This window comes from Lipophrys pholis (assembly GCF_963383615.2).
Source record: "Lipophrys pholis genome assembly, chromosome: 2".
Taxonomy (NCBI): Eukaryota; Metazoa; Chordata; class Actinopteri; order Blenniiformes; family Blenniidae; genus Lipophrys; species Lipophrys pholis.
In genome coordinates, this window is record NC_137636.1 from 18,952,087 (window position 1) to 18,974,029 (window position 21,943).

Consider the following 21,943-nt stretch of genomic DNA (forward strand, 5'->3'; position numbering starts at 1 on the left):
TCATCTGGTTGTCGTCCCCTTTCAATGGGTGTTATGCATTTGCTTGTGCACTGCAGGAGATTGATGACCACAATTTCCATTGGCTCAGGCACTACTTTATCACTATAGTGTGCACACACATATTGTACATACACACTACGTATCACTAAAGAAACAAACGGGTTTGAATCAAAAGCAGCTCATGTTACACAAACACAAATATTAAAATGCATTGCTTTTAATACTTAGAAATACCTAGAGACACTGTTTCTTGTGGAAGTCGCAAGGGGTTTGTGTGTATGCATAAACACACACCTCAACAGTCAAAGTGATGGAAAGAGGTTGAGTACCTGTCAGTATGAAGGACACACAATGCCAAGAGAGAGAACATGAAAATATACAGAAACTATAGATGACAGGGCAGGATTACTTGTTTTCATAAAGACTTTTTCTGTGTCAAATGTTTGTTTAGGATTTATTCAAAGATCACAGACCAAATAAACAACTCATTTCATAGATCATTCCATAGATCAAAGCACAAAGTGTTAAAGCTATACCCTGCAGTGTGTATGAGGTTTGAGACCACAGTTGTTTGTCCTCACTTTCATCAGGTAATGAAGCTCTTGTGTTTCATGTAAGGTCATCACATACCGTACGTAGTGGGCAAACCAATGTTCTTTGTTTGGACGTTTTCATGCTCTCCCCTACAGAATGAGAATGGGACGCAATAATCAACAGATAGTTTCATGTATCACAGGATACAGCAACTTTACAAAACAATGGAGACGGACAATCTTATCTTTACTTTCGCTCTCATTTTTCGCACGCACTTTCAGCTGTAATGGGTCATCATTAGGATGACTATTGATTAAACCGTTTCAGCGTCATAAAAATGGCATCATCATTGCAGTCTTTTCTTTCCTGAAAATGCAGGGACACAAATGTGGCGTATAAATGTTTACCCTTTTTGCTGGTGTGATTGTAAAGTGTGAACGTTTAATCATTGCCATGAGCACATACACACACGGACACAGATGCATAGAGGTATACACACAGATAATTGGATGAAGCATTTGGCCTATAACCTGATGGTCATCCTGGAGTGAGAGATAATTGCACTTTACAACCTCAGGGAATATGAGTGTAGGTGTGAGATCGAGAGACCATGTAAAATCGTCAAGTTTTTTTTATTTATGTGTAAAAATATCTTAATATTGAGTCTTGGAAGTTACAGGGATACACAGAGAAAACATGTTGACTTACATAATTTAATAAGTTAATAGTCCTCCATACTAGAATTAATCATGGTGACATGCTCAAAAATGTTCATTAATCATTATTATTTACCACATAATTAGTATTATTATGTTATTATTTATTATTGTAGTAGATAAATTATATGCTTCAAGGACAACTTTGAGCACATGTTACACACCACTGATTGCGGTAAAAAAAAATACAAGTATTATGTGAAGTCTATGTATAGTATGTATCTGGTAGAAAAAGAATACCCAGCAGTCTAAGATGTCTAAGAAGCAGTTGCCCTGTAAATCTTGATTGGGGCAGATCTGCAAATTGATAAGTGGAAAATGATCTTAACATCTAATGTGTTGTCCCCAAAAATAAACTCAACTTCTCTATTTGTATCACCTGGGAGCTGCTGCTCTGTACTAATGCATTCAGCTGGTGGCGTTTATGAGACACAAGACTATGTTTTGAGCTGTGCTGGTCTAAAATGTGGCACTGAGGAGTTTATTTGTTGAACACATTGAATGTATTTTGAAACAAGAAAGACGTTACAAACTTCACTTATTTCAAAGAGTGCATGATTCATACAACATAAACTGGTGTTTAATAAAGGCTAAGGCTATTTATAGAGAACCTTATCAAATGTGGAATATTCTACAAGTAAAATCTTGCAATCACTTACATAGGGACAATCAGAAAACTTTCAGATTTCATCTTTACAACATGTAAAGCGTGACACTGCATCTGTATTTTCAAGATGGTGATCTTGTCACTTTTGTGTATTATATGTGTTAATCACAGTGGAACAAAAGCACCAGAACACACCAAGTCACAGGTCTGCTGTTTTTTTGGTTTTTTTTAGGGGGTTTTTTTGGATGAGGGGATGTTCTGTCTTCAGGGAGCCACTTAATTGTACCAGTTCAGTTTTTCTTATGTTCCTAACATTGATTTCAGTATAACAAGTTTCACATTTCGTTGCATTTCATCGCGATTTATGTTAATGAAAGGTGTCAGTTGAATTTGTGGCTCATGGGTGAAACTGATTTATGTTCAGTAGCTTGTGACAGCCTTTGCATCTGCTAAAGGTTAAGGATAAAGAGGCTGTTTCAGATTAAACTTATGGGTGAAATGAATGCATGGAGGAAAAACCACTTGGACCTGACTGCTGCCTTCAAAGTTATATAAGGAATCGCTTCTCCCCCATGAAACAGCCTTTGATTCAGACTGCTGTTGAGCAGTCAAGCAGCAAAAAGCGATTTCCTACAGAGAATAATGCTCTGAAAACAATAGCTTGCTCTTTTTATCATTACCCACCCCTTTAACCTGGCTCCTGCAGGTCTGCTGGATTAAACTCAGCTTTTTCTTCTGCTGTCCTGCGTTCCGAGTTTATTTCTACTGCTGTATTTTACGTCTGTTCTTCAGCAATGGCTGGGTTGAAAATCAGTTTTTTGAGACAGAGTAGAGTGAAGTTCCGTGAGAAGAGAGCACAATGACCTTTTTGGGTGCTCTCTGTACAAAAGCAGCCGTGATAGTGGAGGGACTGCTTCTGGATGCTACGCCGAGCGATCATTCAGGTTATAAAGTAAGAGTTTGGTTTATGATCCACATACAAAAGGTGAGGAAATTTGTTTCACGGATTATTTTATCATTGCAAGATTGCTTCATGTAAATTAATCAGATACTGCTGGAAAGCCTGTTTACTCTCTCGTTACATTTAGCCTCATTTGTGAGTGGCATTCATCTGGGTGATAAGCGAGTACATGGGTAAAGCTGATTCTACTGTAGATTTGTTCTGCTCTTTGGTAGCCGTGCTCTGCCAGCAATCCTAACTAAAATGAACATTTGTGGATTCAGATCTGCTCTCACAATCATGTTTGGTGACTTGAGACAAACATGGATGGGAGCGCGTGAATACTCCTGTAGGATGAGGAGGTGCCAGGTGTTGTAGCTGTGTAGGATTCTTTCACATGCTCCTGTGTGTTGTTGAATTGTCAAAATGTTTTATTTTGTAGGCTTTGATCAACAGATTCACTAAACAGGAATGTGTGAGTGAGTGAGTTGGCCATTTCACATTGAAAGAAATGATTCTTTGTGGGTTCAACTGGCAGATTCAGTTTTGGTGATCATCCCATAAATGCATATTCCTTATTAATCTGTCACCATTAAAAAAAAAACTAATTAATAATTCATTCAATAATATAAACATTATTACCAAGAAGCATTGTTACAAGACAAAAGTAATATTCAATACACAAATGTCCTTACTCTGTGTTTAATGTTTATTTATCATCAGCATGCAATTTATTCAGAAGTCAGTGTTGGGGGTTGTGCAACCATCACTAATGGCTGATGAAAGAACTGCTTTGCATTTAAAAGCTCCCTCAGTACTTGTTACAGTTGTCTATGGGCCTTCTGAAGGGCCACCCTGGTGCAGTATGCACTTGGAAGTATTGCAGAAATGAAGATATGGAATATTTTGCTGATTTCTATTGGTACAAGAGACTGTAGAGGTTATGTATCAATACTGGGGATGATATGTGTTGTAATTGTGAGGTGACCTTGGGTGGTATGAAAGGCACCTATAAATAAAATGCATTATTATTTAATTATTATTATCCAATTCAGTCACTGGTACATATAGAGTTGCTTAAATAATTTGGTCTCTGTGATGATGTGCAAAATTTTACCTGGACAGAACTCAGCAGTTCAGTCAGGATGTTATTTACAAACCTTCCTGAAGTGGCCAACAGAAAATGAAGAAAGAATAGACAGATGGTCAATTTTGCCCCAGTATTCCTGTTTTGGAAGTCTAATAACATTTGACCAAATTTTTACTTTCCTTATTGTTTAGCAGTATTATCCACACTAGCACTGCTAGAAACATCCACCCTAATGCCTCTGCATCAGAGTGAGCAATGTGCAATATGTTCTAAATATCTGGTGAAATATCCCTTTAGACTGAGTGTTTGAGCGTGAATGGGTTCAGCAGCTTATTATCCTATCAGCTGAAAATGTGCCAACTTGCCAAAAACACGTTACGGGCTTCTTTTTCTCTCAGATATGATTGGTTTTCAGAATAGAAATGAGTCATTAGAGTGCAGTGCAATCTTGTGTTTGGTTATGCTCAGCCCGGGGCTGTTGGTGTGTGTGAGAGAGAAACATCTGAACACAAACACACATGTGCACTTTATGTTTGTATCTGTAATTGTGTTTACTCACTTCATTTCTATGCTGTACACTTTTCAAATCTGATGCTTTTAGCAGTTTATTCGTCTGTGGCAGCTTCTACTCAATATCGCAAAATTCCCAGAGTGCACCTCTCAAATTCTTACCGCCTGCCTTCATTCTCACTCAGCAGCTCAACTAACAAGCCTACTAATGAGCTTTTCCTCCACTTTTTTTTCTCTTCCCCTTTGTATCACATTTTTTCTACCTCCTTGTTTCTCCATCCATCTGCTTCCTAACTTTGTCTTTCTATCCCTAAACATTTTGAAGCATCAACTCTTCCTTCTCTTTTTTTTAATTTTTTTTTTTAATTTCGCCTCTTATCCCCTCCTGAGTTTATCTGTTTAATGCTTGTTTAAACAGAGGGCTCCTGGGATTTGTGTGTGTGTGTGTGTGTGTGTGTGTGTGTGTGTGTGTGTGTGTGTGTGTGTGTGTGTGTGTGTGTGTGTGTGTGTGTGTGTGTGTGTGTGTGTGTGTGTGTGTGTGTGTGTGTGTGTGCGTGCGTGCGTGCGTGCGTGCGTGCGCATTTGCATTATTCTTGTTGCGTTGTCAATGACTATTAATTCTAAACACCTTTCATTTGGATGGAGCAAATCTTATGATGTTAAGTATCAAATAAAAGTGAGCAGCGAGAGGACACCATTACAGTTTCTTTTAGCTGATGACATGTTCAGGGAGCGTCCTTTTTAGACAGGTGGATTAAGTTCCCCATACGAATAAAGTGCAGATGATAGTTAGATGAAAGCAGTTGTTATTTGTAGTTATTGTAAGCAGGGTTATAAGTGGGGAACAAGGAGGTACATATAAGTCTTAGTCATTCTCATTTTTTGACTCTTTGTATTGCCTATGATTTGTAGTGTGAATGTACTTTTATGATATTGAGGATTTTTATTAATCAGTCTCAATATTCCATCACATTTCACCTATTCTCACACACACCCAGACATTCACACCAATGCTGAGGGCTTCCATGCAATGTGCTCAGACTCTATTAGAGCAACTTCACACTTTGTCATAATGACAGAATGTGATGGGGATCAAATCATTAACATGGTGATTGAAAGACAGCCTCCACCAGTTGTTCTTAAAATTGTTTATTTATATTAAGTATAATTGTGTATTTAATCTATAATGTAAGTGAGATCTAAATACATTTATATTATAGGTTCATTCTTATAATGTGGTTTTCTAATTTAAAAAAAAAAAAAAAACAACCTAGAGAAGATCCATTTGTAGTCTTTGTGTTTGCTTCACACTGCTACTGGTGTTTTCAGAGAAGAGATAAACAAACACATGCTGGCAATCAAATACACTCATACTGGAATCACCTTTAGAGTCGCTAATTTAGTGTGACCAATGACTCTGAATTCATGGCTTTGGTTTGTGGAAAGAAGCTGGCATATCTGGGAAGAAATCCCAAGGTATTCACACGGAGAAAATGTCAAGTCCACACACAAAGACCCTTTCAGGCAGTGGATTGCGGCACCACTCGGCCACCTGACAAACTAACAAGATAGTTTAACAATCCTGTAACCTACATGAAGTATGGTTACTAAACCCTTTCTGATTAATATAAAGGGTGTGATTCCCTGGCTGACCAGAAGGGGCAAACCTGCTCTGTATCACTGAATTGCAGAATTCTATTGCTTCCTTTTTCTAGGTAAAGCCTCGACCGAAAAAGAAACTATGTGGAACAAACTACAACACACACACACACACACACACACACACACACACACACACACACACACACACACACACACACACACACACACACACACACACACACACACACACACACACACACACACACACACACACACACACACACACACACACACACACACACAGGAAAAGCATACACATCTCCTTTAGGTTTCTGCACTTTGAATGAACAGACTTTAACCCTTTCAGCCCAAAGAAGGTTTCCTCAAGAAAGTACAGTTTTGTTTTGCACTTTATTTGAAATTATCTTCTAAATTTCATAGAGTTTCATTTTCATATATTCATTTTATTTCGTATAAGAAGTTCTTGTGATTATTACTGAGGCAATCAATGTCTTCGTGAGTAAATCAAATAATGGACCTAGAATCGAATATTAGTACCAATTGATTATTAATATTATGTTATATAGCTAAGGTGCTACAATCGGATTAGGTATTGATATATGTTCTTTAAGCAAACAGATCAGTCGGTGAGTGTGCGTGTTGGTGTTATGTGCCATTGTGAGTCAGCCGGAGAGCAGTGACCGGAAATGAAGGGAGAAAAAAGGTGTTTTGACAGCTGACAGGCTTAAACAAACCTCAGCTGTAGCAAAAAGGATTGTGTGCACAGAGATACAGGTGTAGTGCAGTGCACTGTCATAATAACCTCATAAACTATACTGTCAGCTGTCCAGTCAGCAGTGGAGTTGACATGGAGACAGTTCAACCGTGTCCATCAGATGGTATTGTGGCTCAACCTCAGACCTCAGGCTATAAAATAATATTGTGGGATTTTACTGCAGCTTTTGACAGCGACACACACACACACACACACACACACACACACACACACACACACACACACACACACACACACACACACACACACACACACACACACACACACACACACACACACACACACACACACACACACACACACACACACACACACACACACACACCCGAGTGCACTTTGTTTCAGCTGGTGCTTATAGAACAGTGAGGTGACCACTCTTACGGGGTCATCTCATCAAAACATAACCTCTTTCACACAGAGAAAAACTTGTCAAACATAACCAGGGTGACTCTGCAGGAAAAGCCTTTTGTTATGTTGCATTGTGATTTCTGCAACTTTTTCACATTTTGTAACATTACAACCACAAAAGTAACTGTTTTTCATTGGGAGTTTATGTGATGGAGCAACACGACGTGCTGCATAAATGAGAAGTAGAAGGAAAATGATCCTACGTTTTATTTAAAAAAAAAATTTTTACAAAATAAAAAACTGAAATGTTTGTCTTGCAGAAGTATTGAGCCTAACTTGGTTGCACTGGGTTTTATTTAGAGGTATCAGAATAAAGGGGTATGAATAGTTTGGCATGCCATGTTTTTTATTTGTAACTTTTTTTTTTTTAAACTATATATTATTTTCCTTGTACTTCACAATTATGGTCTAACACAGAAAATCCCAATAAAACACATTTACATTTGTGGTTGTAATGGAAAAGTTTAAGACTTTAACAACTATAGCAACATGTTACAGTGAGGCAAGTTCAGCTCAGTATGGAGAGTCAACCGTTTGCTCCTAAATTTAGATGCAAATGTCAATCCGCCTAGAAAATTGAAGTACCTTGAAGGTTTCTGGAAGTATCACCTCAAACACCATCAGACACTGATGAAACTGTTGCTAATGAGCACCGCCTCAGGAAAGGAAGACCAAGAGTTTGAAGTTCATTAGTCACCAGCTTCAGTCACCGTAATTAACTGCACCTCAGATTAGTGCCCACATCAATGCCTCCCTGAGTTCAAGTATCTTAACACCAGATAATCAGGCCTCATGATTGATGGGCTGTGCAGTGCACCTCTGTGACAGATCAGTAACAAAGTGTTTGGGCCAACAAACAGACACTAAAAACATAAACATTCGGGCCTGATTGAGGTAAGTGTGCAGGCATGTTTTAAGTTGGTCTTTTTTTCCTTTTCTTCTTTTTTGTTTTTTTTTACTTTTTTGATTCTGTGTTATTTGAGAGTATAAGGGTGTACAATTTCTGTCAAATAAGCAAAATGTTTCTGCTTTTAAAGAAATAAGTAAAAGGTGAAATTTTTGATGGACTTGATTCAGTTTACACCCCCCCCCCCCCCCCCCCCCAAAAAAAAAATGTTCATGTGTCGTTTTTAGTTTTTTGCTTTGTTTTCTCTGCTGGAAAACACTGAATGGGGTGTGTCCAAACCTTTAACTGCTTAAACCTAAAAAGGTGCAGCAGAATCACAGTGAATGAGACTGTGATATTTAATAATAATATTTTCTTCATCTATCCACTGAATTTGTATTTCTGTTTGACTATGTATTGAGAGCTGAAAAACCCGTGATTAGGTCATAAATACTTAATCAAAGTGTTAATAGTGCAACCACCCCCTCACATATACTGTATACAGAACACATACAGATGTGGCTTTTAATTGGGTTTGATCTGTCTTCATATTAAAGGTCTTTGTAGTTGAATGACAGTAATTGAACAGATTCCAGCAACATTAAAGACATAAACCCTCTCTTCTCTGGTTTTTTGAACCTACATGACAGACCAAAGCAAACCAATCCAGTCCTTCGACATGAAATGTCAGGACCTCCCACTCCCAAACCCCCACCTATCCATTTAGAGAGCTTGCATTCATATAACTTTCCAAAGTGTCACAGGAGTAATTTTAATCTGCCCCTCCTGTCGTTTAATGTAGCCTGAGTTTACTATTAAAGGGTTATTGCAACAACCTCAACAGCTTTGATCACCTTTATTTCTCATGAGGATACTTGGAAAGGCATGAAGATGCTTTGCACAATTTCTGGTTTTCACATTATTGTATTTGCGGGCAAGACAATAATGTGGTTTGCACTCTCGCCCCACAGCAATCATGTTTAGAATAAGTGGATTGGTTGAGAGTGGGGAGCTTCATTTGTAGAGTCTGCATACTCCCTCCAAACCAGACAAATAAAATGTATCAATATTAATGATTGGATGGATGGATGGATGAATGGATGATAGATAGATAGAAGCATTAATAGCAGCTGGTTGAATAAAATGAACGGCATAGAAATACATCTCGATGAAAACAATCTAGAAAATATGTGGGTACTGTATGTCTTGTATATATTCCCATTATAAAAGTGATATAAGTGTTTGTTGTTTGTCCCTTTTAATGTGAGCAGATAATTTGTACTTATTAACTATTGTTCAAACATTCCTGGAGATCTGACTAAAGAAATTAAGACAAGCTTCGACCCAGACTTTTCGTTGCTAGCATGTACCTACAGCATAGAGTCCCAAATTTGCCACCATATTTAGTTTTTCTTGCCTTGGTGGAGCGCAACATATTCAATCTTATTTTCTATTTTCCACCCCACACAGGCTGCTCACCACAACCCTCCCTCACCCATCTGTCTCTGTTCCTCCATCTCACAGTTACTATTATATCGAACTCTAATCAGCTGAAATCATTTTGGAAAATAAAAGACGACAAATTAATGGTTGCGTCTTTTCTGCGCCATCTTGAAATGAACAAGTAAAATGTATATATCATTATGTTTCACACAGATGCAATAATTTAATAATTTTTCACAGTGCATTTGACAACATCTGAACCACATCGGGGCTGTAATCCCCTTTAAAGGACCTGCCGTTATTTACCACAGAGCTTCTTTCATGTCATTTTGTGGACCGCGGTTCATTGAATTGAGACGCTTCGAATGAAGCTCTCCAGACGCTCTAACATCCCTCTGTACTTCCCTCGTGTATGAGTACCGCCTCAATAACACTTCATGGGAGTGTCACCTCGCATGAACCACACTCACAGATTTGAAGGGCTCCTCATTATTAACCGGGCAGTTATAAATAAACAGGTAAAACTGTAGGAGGCTCTTGCTGTATCTCATCTTGAGGATGAAACAGCCATCACCATGGTTACTGATGGACGAGATGCCTGCCTTGCTTTGGAGGTATATTATGTGCTGTTGCTCTGTACGCTAAAGCAGGAAGCATGTCCTGCAGTGTCAATTTATAGAGCAGTTTTTGAAGTGAATCCAATTGAAAATATTGTACTATATATTCTGCAGATGTTGAGTTGAAACAAATGGCTTTGTATGTTATTGACAAATCTTGTTAATGCCAGATTATAACTCCCAACTCACTATCAAATATTCAAAGTACTTGTTTTGTCCAAATGTACATATCTGAAATATATTCAGTTACTAACAGCCACAACCACACATTAGAGATGGCTAAACCAGGTCGTTTTTATCCGAATCGTTTTCACCAGATGGTGTTGTCCACTTGTTTTCAAATTTACTCTGAAGTCATCTCAAAAAACATTTAAAGAAAGGAACTCGGCAAAGCTTCATGTTGTAAAATGGTTGCGAAAAACCAAAACATCTGTTTTCAACTCCAGTTAGGAGTATTCAGGTAGTGGTGTATCATTTGTTTACCACTTGATCACATTTACTTTCCTTCCACTTCAGTCCTCATTAAATATTTAGAGATGGCTCTCTGGTGGATGTTCTGGCTCATGTTGGAGACAAACGAGACGATTTTAAATGGACACTTTGTATCACTTGTCAACAAACAACAGAGCAGCATCCTGGCTTGTGAGCACAGAGATTTCTTTTTCTTTTTTATGGCAGAAAAGCTCCGGGAAGCTGAGAGAATGTGTGCTGAGAGAAACCTGCTGACTGTTTGCATGTTCCCGATGTACATGTGTGGGTTTCCTCATACAGTCCAAAAACATGAATTCCATTTCAATAACTGATTGATTGATTGATTGTTTAATCTATCAGTCAATCTTTGTTTTATTGTTTTCCGGTAGTTTAATATAATTGCTTAACATGAATAAAGGCAAAGTTATGAACACACAAACATATGTATACATCTACAAGATATGCATGTGTGCAAGTTGGCCAACACAGACAGACAATAATTGTGTATTTGTGTGTAGAAAATGTTGTTGAACAGTTGAATAAAGCAAGTAAATAAGAGGTCAGTAAACATTTACTAAATCAAATATAACAATTCATAATCTAATGCTAGTAAAAAAAAATTATAGCAAAAAGTAACTAGTCAGGAGAAATGTAATTGATATGTTAAAATCATTAAATAAGCTGAATAGTGTAAGCCTGTGGTTTTGAATACCTACCAACTAAAATTTGCATGACAATATGCAAGCTGCATGTGAGCTTAGAATTAAAATCATGATTTTTACTGCTCATACGTAGGAGTTGTCAGCTCTGCTCTGATTGGATTTGAAAATGCAAATATTTGATGCCTGTCTGGTCTGCTGGTGAAGTAGCTGCCATCCCTGTGAGACCAAGACAGTGTCTCTAACCTGCAGTAAATATAATCCAGCAAATCACATGTTGCATATCTGTGTTAGCTTCGTTCTGCTAACACAGATATTCGTACGTTGGTACACACACAACCAGAACAGAGTTCTGCTTAGTCTTCCACGAGAATGAGTTCTTAAAGCAGGTGAAGAAATAAAAAATAAAAAAATGGTCTGATGAAGACCCTTGATTACAAGCAGAGCCTCTTTTCGTGTGCTCTTTTTTTCTATGTTAGAAAATAATTAAGAAATACAATATGGAGAGATATTTCTCCAGCCTAAAGAGCTGGTTTAAGTGTCCGTTGACATTAAGGTATATGAATACGTTTTTTTCCATCTAGTAACTTCATAGTGTGAGCCTGATGTGACCATCTGTAGCTGCTTTAACATGGAGAGAGGAGATGATGTCGTGGTACATAGTGGTAGAAACAATAAAAAAAACAACTATTGATGTGCGTGTGTGTGTGTGTTTGGGATGCAAAAGGCATCCACACCAAGCGGCTCTGCAGATGTGGATGTTCTGCTACATTGATTCTCATCCCCAGAGAGCGAGATGACGTGGGTTTATATGTGAGTGAGATAGAGAGAGATTTACACGCAGCGGAGCTCCCAGCCACTGTTCTGTTTAAATATCCTTCTCTATATTCCTGTTGTCACTAGCCAACACCACCTTTCCTAATCAGGTAAGAACAGTGGGGGTCTCAAACACCTATTTTCATCCAAGTGGACATTTGAAAATCTAAATAAAAGGTATTTTCCTTTGTCACAAATAAACCCATCAGTGTTTCAAAAAAACACTTGATGCAAATGATGAAAACCTGGCTTTTAAATTTCCCTGTGAACTTTAGTTATCATAAATTTACAGACAGAAAGGCATTCACAGACTCATTTTAACAGCCGCACACTTGTCAGTCAGTCAGTGTTTATTCTTATAGTGCTTCATGACAACCTGTAGTTACCCAAGATGCTTTGCATCCATTAAAAAAGACTAGAATGAATCGTGCATCTAAAGAACGCATGGATGATGAAAGCATATCATATATTAATTGCTGATGGAGAAGAGTGGCATTTCAGGGCTTAGTATCCTCCCAATCCTTTCCAATGTTTCATCGGTAATGAGATTATGTCCTTATTTAATGTGTGGTTTGGAAAATAGTTCAAAATCAAATGAAAATAAACAAATGTGCATATTTTAGCTTCTGAAACTCTGTTTTTTTTTTTTGTCTGTTGTTTGGGTTTTATGCACTTCAAAATGAGAGAGTTGATTTTGTTCTCTAAAAACTGAAATTTTTAAGCTCTTAGAAATCAAGACAATCAATTCTTTCATGATTCTCTGATGTTTGAAAAACCTTTTGTGAGGGGGTTAAGCATCATTCAAATATTAATAAAAGGAAACTGTTTATGATTATACAGGTGTTTGGACTTCACCATGGTGTGATGATTAAACAAACTAGAGGATGGCCCTAATGTCTATTTCATTGTAATTCTATTTAGAGTGAATCATGATTTAAAAAAAAATGGATTTGTTGGCGCTCGATTACAAAGTCTTGAAAGCAAAATCCTGCAACTAGTAGACCTCCATGTGTTTGGATTCTAACAGCTGTGAACAATAAAATCTTTCACTGTGAAATTCATCTGGAAGTCTGTCATCAACCAAAATGATTGTGCTCTTAGTGTTAATAACACTATGATGTAGCAAAGCTAAGAGCTGTCCAATACTTGGATATTAAAACCCAATTATTTGATATTTTTCTCTTTTCTGCTGGTGAAGACGCTTCAAACACTGTGATCAGGGAGTTCGATTGTATCGCGCCCTTCAATAAAAATAATCGGGCTGAAGGGGCGATACGTCAACAAGAGGGAGGGTAGATCAGTCCCACCATCTGGTGAAAACCATCCCCTGAGCCTCGCAACTTTCCACACAGCACTCATTACACTAGAGTTTAAACATCGTCATGTTTATCATCTGTGTGCTTCTGTTAGGAGCCTCGTCGCCTTCATCAAATGGAAATCAAATGAAAATGCTTCACTGTACTATCTCCATATAGCGTAATACATCTCTAACATATGGCTGCTGTATGTGATGTATTTCTCTCTTCGCCCCTGTAATGCAGGCTTTATGGCACAGATGATGAATGTGTGAGAGAGTGACTGAATAACAATGAACTGTATGTGCGAGAGGAAGAAAAAAACATTTGTATGCATTTATGTGGAAGAGAGCGGTGGAGCGGTGGATTTTCAAACTGGTGAATGAGTTCAGCAAAAGAAAGAGAAAGAAACTAATTTCCCATAAGGCCTGAATCTGACACTGTGCATTATCTGGCAGAATTGAATGACATCATTTTGATGGGTTCTGATTCTGGTCTTGGATGGGAAACATCTTACTGATGTTCACTTTAGATTCCACTATGACTCTCTGCACATCTCTGCCTCTTCCTGATTCTTACATACTGTATACTGAAATGATCAAAGTTACAGTTTCTAATAGACTTTGCTGAAAAGTGAGACACCTAACACTCACTGACTAACAGCATATTTGTTTACCAACTGACTGACACATGAGAATTAGTATGATAACTTATTTAACAACTTGATGGCATTTTATTCCTTTATCATTAATTTTTCCTCCAAACAACTCCTTCAGACTTTTAATAAATCAGGTAACTTCTGTTTGTATTTCATTTACTGGGGATTGCAGGTTTTTTTTTAGTAAGTCGCGGTAATAAGACTCCTTTTAGGGAATGTAATACCATGATTTTCTGATTGGATTAACTCAAAAGTACCTCAAAGGTTGTGTTTCCAAATGATGTCACCAGCTCAAAATGATCCTGCTCATGCGGGACATCGTTTTTCCCTGCAGTGGAAGAATTTGAGACGACAACCAGGACCAGTGTCCGTTCACATTCCTAAAATGCATTTCCAGACTATATTGGGGATTTCCTCTGGAAACCTGCATGTTTGAAAATTAACTGTAAAGATATATAATAAAGTTAGTTCTCCAGCATGATATTTTCTTCCTATTTGGTGTTTTCTACAACAGTGACCTCAAGTTCTGCAAAGTTCCTGTAATCATTACAGATACCACTACAGAACAACACAATATGGACCCAGCCACCTTCAGGCCCCCTGGTGGTGGGCAGCCGTGGTTCCAGACCCCTGGCTGTTTAATACAAGTGTTGTGTTGCTTTTGGATTTCTAGTGACTCTGTGGTTGTTGGTATCTTTAGTGTTGCCAAGGATAATAGTGACTCTCGTTAAATCATCTTTTCTCAAGTGGTTTCATAGCATTTTCCATGCATTTTTGTTATCTTCTTTGTTCTTTCTCTTCAAATGCTATCCTCACATTTACTCAGCAACATTTAGTGTCCTACAGTAATCTTTTCATCATACAAGACTTCTGCAAGATCACATGTTTTCTTATTGTTAGAAAATATCACTGGCATGTTTATGATTTTACAAAGGTTTACATTTTTGTACAAATGAAGGAGTTCTTTAGGAGGTAATTTCAGAATATCGTGCCACAGGCATGTAAAAATGTTCACAACATTTGTTAAAAGCAATTGTTTGTTCCTCCAGCCAATTTAACAAATAACCACTCTCTCTCTTTTGTTCACACTTTACTTTTTTTTTCATTCTTCTTGTTTAGGTGACATGTAATTGTTTCACCATCAGTGATGGAGAGCTACAGGAGATTGGAGTGGGGATCTATCCAAGGTAATAAACACACACACAAGTATCAATCTAAGAAGCATGGATATTTTAAAAGCCTAAATAAATTAAATTTATCTCATAGTATTTGTTTGATGGTGTGTCTTGCCTGTTACTCATACAGTAAAAATACCACAAAAATGAAATGCAGCTTGCAGTTACCTGCCCCATTACCGTACCCCTTGCCAGCCCCACCCATCCCTCGCCCGCTCACTTTCAAAGACGTACCCACTCCCCTCGCCAGCTTCCTGACAGTTCTTTGAAGCACGAGGGAAAAAGGAGGAAAAGAGGAAGTCAATTTTTGTTGTGACGCAAAAACTTCAAAATGAATGTTGACAGAATATTAAAAAATGTTTGGGCACGACGGCGGCTCAAGAGAAACGTGGGGTTTGACTCCAACCAATATGCGATTGATGATGTGATTGCTGTCTGAACATGACACACACGCATGCGCACATGCACAGAGCAGAGAGGTATGCTCTGTAATCTCTGTCTTGAGTCCTGGGTGAATTGGTGGGATTTGGCCAGTGGTTGTACATGTTGTTAATGTTGCCAACACACACACACACACACACACACACACACACACACACACACACACACACACACACACACACACACACACACACACACACACACACACACACACACACACACACACACACACACACACACGCACACACACGCAGCAGGAATCACGGCCAGTTTATCTGCCTGGTGTTGGAGATGTCAGATGGTCACAGTGGTATGACCAAAGCTCAGCCAAACCATGTGTGTCTGAGCTTGATTTGTGTTGTAACTCATCCATAAATGATGGGGCCGTTTGCACGATGGTCCCCTGCCTATTCATATTTTGGGTTGCCTAGCAACCGAGGGTTTTCTAAAGAGAAGGCGGGATTACTCTGCTGAGGCTTCACCTCTGTGCATCCCGTCTCTCTCGCTCTGTTCATTTTCTGTCTTCTGTGTATTTCAGATCCTCTGTTTCTCATTAGGTCAGACTTTATCGTCCCACTCTGCTTCATTCTCCGTCTTCCTCTGTTTCAGCGCTAATTGGCGTGTTGAAAATATGATGTAAACTCCTTCGGGCGGTCCATCAGGAGCAGAATGATTCACAGCTGAGTTGATAACGCAGACCATTGTTCACTTGTTGTAATCCACCTGAGCCATGCTCTTCACATCACCTCAGTGTAATTTAAACCTGAGTGTAGCTGCAGTGAAATCCTCACAGCGGTGCACTGAAATAAAAGTGGGGAGAAGAGATTTCCTGACAATATAGTACAAAGACCTGATAGATGTTTGTGGATAGTGCACTATTCAAAGGTGTTTGGGAGAGATTGCAGTAAATAAGAAGTTGTTTGTGTCACATTTCACATGGCCATGTTGGGTAATGAAATGAAGAGTGTCCTCAGGTAGTATCAGTATCACTGATGGTGACACTGGGCTGTGCCCATGAAAAGTGGCTAACTATGTGTAAAGGAGAGCTGAGAATCAAACCTTTACCTCCACAAAGAGAGAAAAATGCAGGCAACAAGGGCCATTAATTAGATACTTTTTTGAGTTGAGTTCATGTTAATACAGAGGGTGTGACTCTAGTCCTTACAAACACTGTAAAACAATGTGGGGCTGATCATTTCAATCTGTAATATTTTCATATTTCTGGTAAAAATGTGTCAAAACACGGAGGCACATTCTAGTTAATCTCGCTGTGTTTATGTCAACCAGCCTGTGTCGATACCCAAAGCCAGCTCTGCTATTGGTTTGGTTGCATTTCAATTGGGTGAAGAACTAGTGGATGCAGATTGAGACAAGAGGAGGAAACAAATGTGAAAACACTCCAGTAAGTTCCATTTCTTAATTAGAACAACAAAATATAAAAACTTTCATTTAATTTGTTTTCACTTCATGTGATCATTTCCTACAAATGTTAAAATCATGAGATTCATGACTCACTTTTCATGAGATTTGGGTGTAAATCTGGGTGCTGCTGTATTACTGCAGTATTAAACCACCTCATCTCAGTGAGTTCAAAGACTCAGACGGCCATAAACTAAGAAATTGAAATGTAGCGATCAGAGAGTTGACATTATTCACACGTCGTCTTTAATTAAATATCAGATGAACTTCAGGACAAATGTACTGCCAGGTCTGCTGTCAGAGATGTGATATTTCTCCCGCTTCTACATGCAGTAAAAGTTAGTTTCAGTGCGTGTGTGCAGATACTGTTAATGTGAGATGCGGTTTAGTTAATTAATGTAATTAGTATTCTAATGAGCTCCTCTCCATCAGATAAGAACTTCATTTGGAGGGCTTGTTGTCTAGTTGATATTCAACCTGCAACTTCGACTCTGAAGAACAAAGCCAGGGGTTACCAATAGCTTTTTACGCACACACACACACACACACACACACACACACACACACACACACACACACACACACACACACACACACACACACACACACACACACACACACACACACACACACACACACACTTTTTATCTCTTGTGCTCATTGTTTTGCTGAATATGATAAATGAGAGCAGCAGTAATTGCAGAGGTAGGTCATAAATAGAGACAAACCTCTTCACTATTTTTTCCCAGCCATGTGTGCAGTGACAGTAAATGTCTATTTGTGGGTCAGGGAGGTCTGAGAATCCATTTTTCTTTTTATTGAAATTCAACACCAACATGCCTGATTGAAATCTTAGAATGGGGAAAGGTGCACAACTTCACAATACAGTAAAGTCTAATTTGCATCGTGGCACATTAACATGGGTTGTGTTATTTCAGTGTTTGAGGCTTTTAGTTGATTCATACGAGTCATACAGTGTAAGGCAGCAAATATAAGCACAATTCTCCAATTCATTAAACTGACATAAAGCTAAATAGTCATACAACAGATTCCTTTTCAAACAAAAGTTGATTTAATTTCATCGTCACTCACTTGGTTTACCCTGAACTGCACAATGTTTAGTGAATATATGTTTCAATGTACATCACTTATTTATAATCGCAGTGAAGTGTGATTCAGCATAAATAAATATTTTATCCAAGTCGAATATTGTTCCCATTAGTTTACACTCATTGAATGACTTTAGATTCACTGCAATATATCTTATGACAACAGTTTCTCCATACTAAAAAACCTCTCTTGAGATTGATAAATCCTTAGTTACTGAATGTATTAGACTTTTAGGGGAAGTGTATAAAAAGAAAATATAAAAATGACATTGCTGATGTCAAAAGAATTCTGTGAGCAGATAAGCGTTGAGATGATTTGTATTTATAATAAATTTGGGAAATGACACAATTGTGACAGACGTGGTGTACCCCTAGTTACTGGATTTATTTGTGTGGGTGTGCGTGTGTGTGTGCGTGCGTGCGTGCGTGCGTGCGTGCGTGCGTGCGTGCGTGCGTGCGTGCGTGCGTGCGTGCGTGCGTGCGTGCGTGCGTGCGTGCGTGAGAGACATATATACTGACAGAAGAAAATAAAGAGTGACATTTGTTATGACAGAAGCAGTTCTCATTTTGTCGTACTGTGCAGGGAATTACTATCTCTGTGTTTGTGTTGAGTAACTGTGTGTTTTTTTTTCCTATTAGTGTGTAATTTATTCGGCAGTCGTAAATGTGCAGCATCACTTTGCCACATGGCATTCATCCCCCTGGCACATTGGTGGGCAATAACATTTACCTGAGGGGCCACATTACAAACTACTATTACTACACTGGAGAGAGCTTTTAAATGAACCAGATTCAGTTTGAATATGAGTATGTTTGGTATTTTTACCACTGTTCTCAGTAAGTGCTTAGAGATCCACCTCTTTTTAAAAAAAACCCTCTACATTCTGCATAAATCCTACAGTTTCTATGATAGGACAACAATGTTGGAGGGTAATGGACGTTAGTATTACCAGTCAACACTGTCAAAATGGTTAAAGGCACGCTACAAACATAAAGTACATTCATCGAGGATATAAAGGGTTCACCTTCAAAATTAAAGAAAAGAAGTTGTATTGCACAATTAATGTGAATTGGTATTTATTTAATTCTTTAATCTTCTTTGACCCTACGCCGGTCAGGGCAAAATCGATGTGGTACCAAGTTCTGCTCTATCGACAAAGTGAGACACGGCGTCCCACTATCACACCAAACTAGACAGCGTGAACCTTTTCTCCCTCATAATTATTTTGTCATTAATGAACATTTCAGTTATTACTGGACTTAGTGAGTGAATAAAATCCGAAGCAGGTGGAAATAAAGCAGTTGATCGCTCGCCAGCACAAGCCACTTTATATGCCTCTCGAACAGCTCAAGTTATGATTTGATGAAGCCTTTTTTTAATGTTTTATTTCTTTTCTGTATATTCAGACTTGATATGCATACATTTTTCATAAGCGGTAAAGCACGCAATCAGACTCAGAAATTTGCAGCATTTATTTTAAAGCATATTATCACAGATATATTCTTGTGTCCCTCTCTCTGTTTCACTTTATTTTTTTACTCCTCCCCCTCTCTTTCTCCTCTCTACTGCATCTGTTCTCTTCTTTTTCACCAACGCTTGTCTTCCTCCCACCCTCTGGTGCACTCCCTCCATTTTTCTCTCCGTGTTTGCTCTCTCTGTTTCAGTTTATCTCTTTTAAACCATGACTGTAGGCCAAACTGTGTGATGGTGTTTGAGGGAACGAAGCTGCAGCTCAGAGCTGTTCAGGATATCAACGCCGAAGAGGAGGTATGGGGAAGAAAATGCACATGCACAGCATTTCTTTCTGCATTAACAATGAGCAATCTGCCTCTTTTTTTTTTTTCATCGACTGTGATGTTGCGCCTGCTTTCATGCTCGTATACTTTATGAGCAATACTTATTGAATGTTCTTTATTCACTGTTATTGATGGAGCAGAACATGCCTGAGGCAGGTTTACATGATACATTTTCTTAAGCAATCATACAATCATATCTACTTATTGACTAAATTTGATTGTAGGAATAAAATATCTTGATAGATGAACAGTATTAATAAATGATTGTTAAAACCTGTGAATATCACAGCAACACAAGTGGGATGACAGATTTGAACTTGGCAGTGTTTTTCCAGATTTTTCATACTTCCTTATCCCTTATGACTGAATGTAATGAGATGCATCCATGCCATCTGGTAGACGGCACACGTTACACCTACAGGATGGCTTCATTCCACTCTTCCCATATTTGTATTCAGAATGATCTTCTCTTCTTCCTGTAGATGGCAATACATGAAATATACCAGAGTGTATCAGAGAGTTTAAGTAATGTATATTTTCCCATTGAAATGAGCTATTTCTCTTTGCAGCTTAATATAAGTTACATTGAGACGTTGTCACTGACTGAGGAACGTCACAAACAGCTGTCGGACCAGTATCATTTCCACTGCCAATGCAAGCGATGCTTCTCTCATGACAAGGTAAGTTGTACAAATGAATCTTCCACCTTCACATGTGGTTTTTTTTTCTCTCCATCTCCACTGGTGTTCACCGAACCAACACTGTAACTCAACAGCTATGTTTACATAATCACATCATCATCCAAATACACTCACTGACCACTTTATTAGGTACACCTGTCCAACTGCTTGTTAACACAAATTTTTAATCACATGGCAGCAACTCAATGCATTTAGGCATGTAGACATGGTCAAGACGATCTGCTGCAGTTCAAACTGAGCATCAGAATGGGGAAGGAAGGTGATTTAAGTGGCTTTGAACGTGGCATGTTTGTTGATGCCAGACGGGCTGGTCTGAGTATTTCAGAAACCGCTGATCTACTGGGATTTTCACGCACAACCATCTCTAGGATTCACAGAGAATGGTCCGAAAAAGAAAAAAATATCCAGTGATCGGCAGTTCTGTGGGCACAAATGCCTTGTTGATGCCAGAGGTCAGAGGAGAATGGCCAGACTGGTTCGAGCTGATAGAAAGGCAACAGTAACTCAAATAAGCACTCGTTACAACCGAGGTATGCAGAAGAGCATCTCTGAACGCACAACATGTGGAACCTCGAGGCGGATGGGCCACAGCAGCAGAAGACCACACCGAGTGCCACTCCTCTCCGCTAAGAACAGGAAACTGAGGCTACAATTTGCACACGCTCACCAAAATTTGACAACAGAAGATTGGAAAACGTTGCCTGGTCTGATGAGTCTCGATTTCTGCTGCAACATTCGGATGGTAGGGTCAGAATTTGGCGTCAACAACATGAAAGCATGGCTCCATCCTGCCTTGTATCAACGGTTCAGGCTGCTGGTGGTGGTGGTGTAATGGTGTGTGGGATATTTTCTTGGCACACTTTGGGCCCCTTAGTAGCAATTGAGCATCGTGTCAACGCCACAGCCGACCTGAGTATTGTTGCTGACCATGTCCATCCCTTTATGACCACAGTGTACCCATCCTCTGATGGCTACTTCCAGCAGGATAACGCGCCATGTCATAAAGCGCCAATCATCTCAGACTGGTTTCTTGAACATGACAATGAGTTCACTGTACTCAAATGGCCTCCACAGTCACCAGATCTCAATCCAATAGAGAACCTTTGGGATGTGGTGGAACGGGAGATTTGCATCATGGATGTGCAGCCGACAAATCTGCAGCAACTGTGTGATGCTATCATGTCAATATGGACCAAACTCTCTGCGAAATGTTTCCAGTACCTTGTTGAATCTATGCCACGAAGGATTAAGGC

General features: G+C 38.9%; 1 protein-coding gene across 1 annotated transcript in view; it reads left to right on the plus strand.

Moving 5' to 3' along the window:
* Positions 1-21,943, plus strand: part of smyd3 (SET and MYND domain containing 3) — a 77,448-nt gene that overhangs the window by 42,501 nt on the left and 13,004 nt on the right. Inside the window, exons 6-8 of the mRNA XM_080458784.1 lie at positions 15,168-15,235; positions 19,858-19,960; positions 20,559-20,669. Of these exons, the coding sequence (XP_080314910.1) occupies positions 15,168-15,235; positions 19,858-19,960; positions 20,559-20,669 (282 nt within the window). The remainder of the gene's footprint in view (positions 1-15,167; positions 15,236-19,857; positions 19,961-20,558; positions 20,670-21,943) is intronic.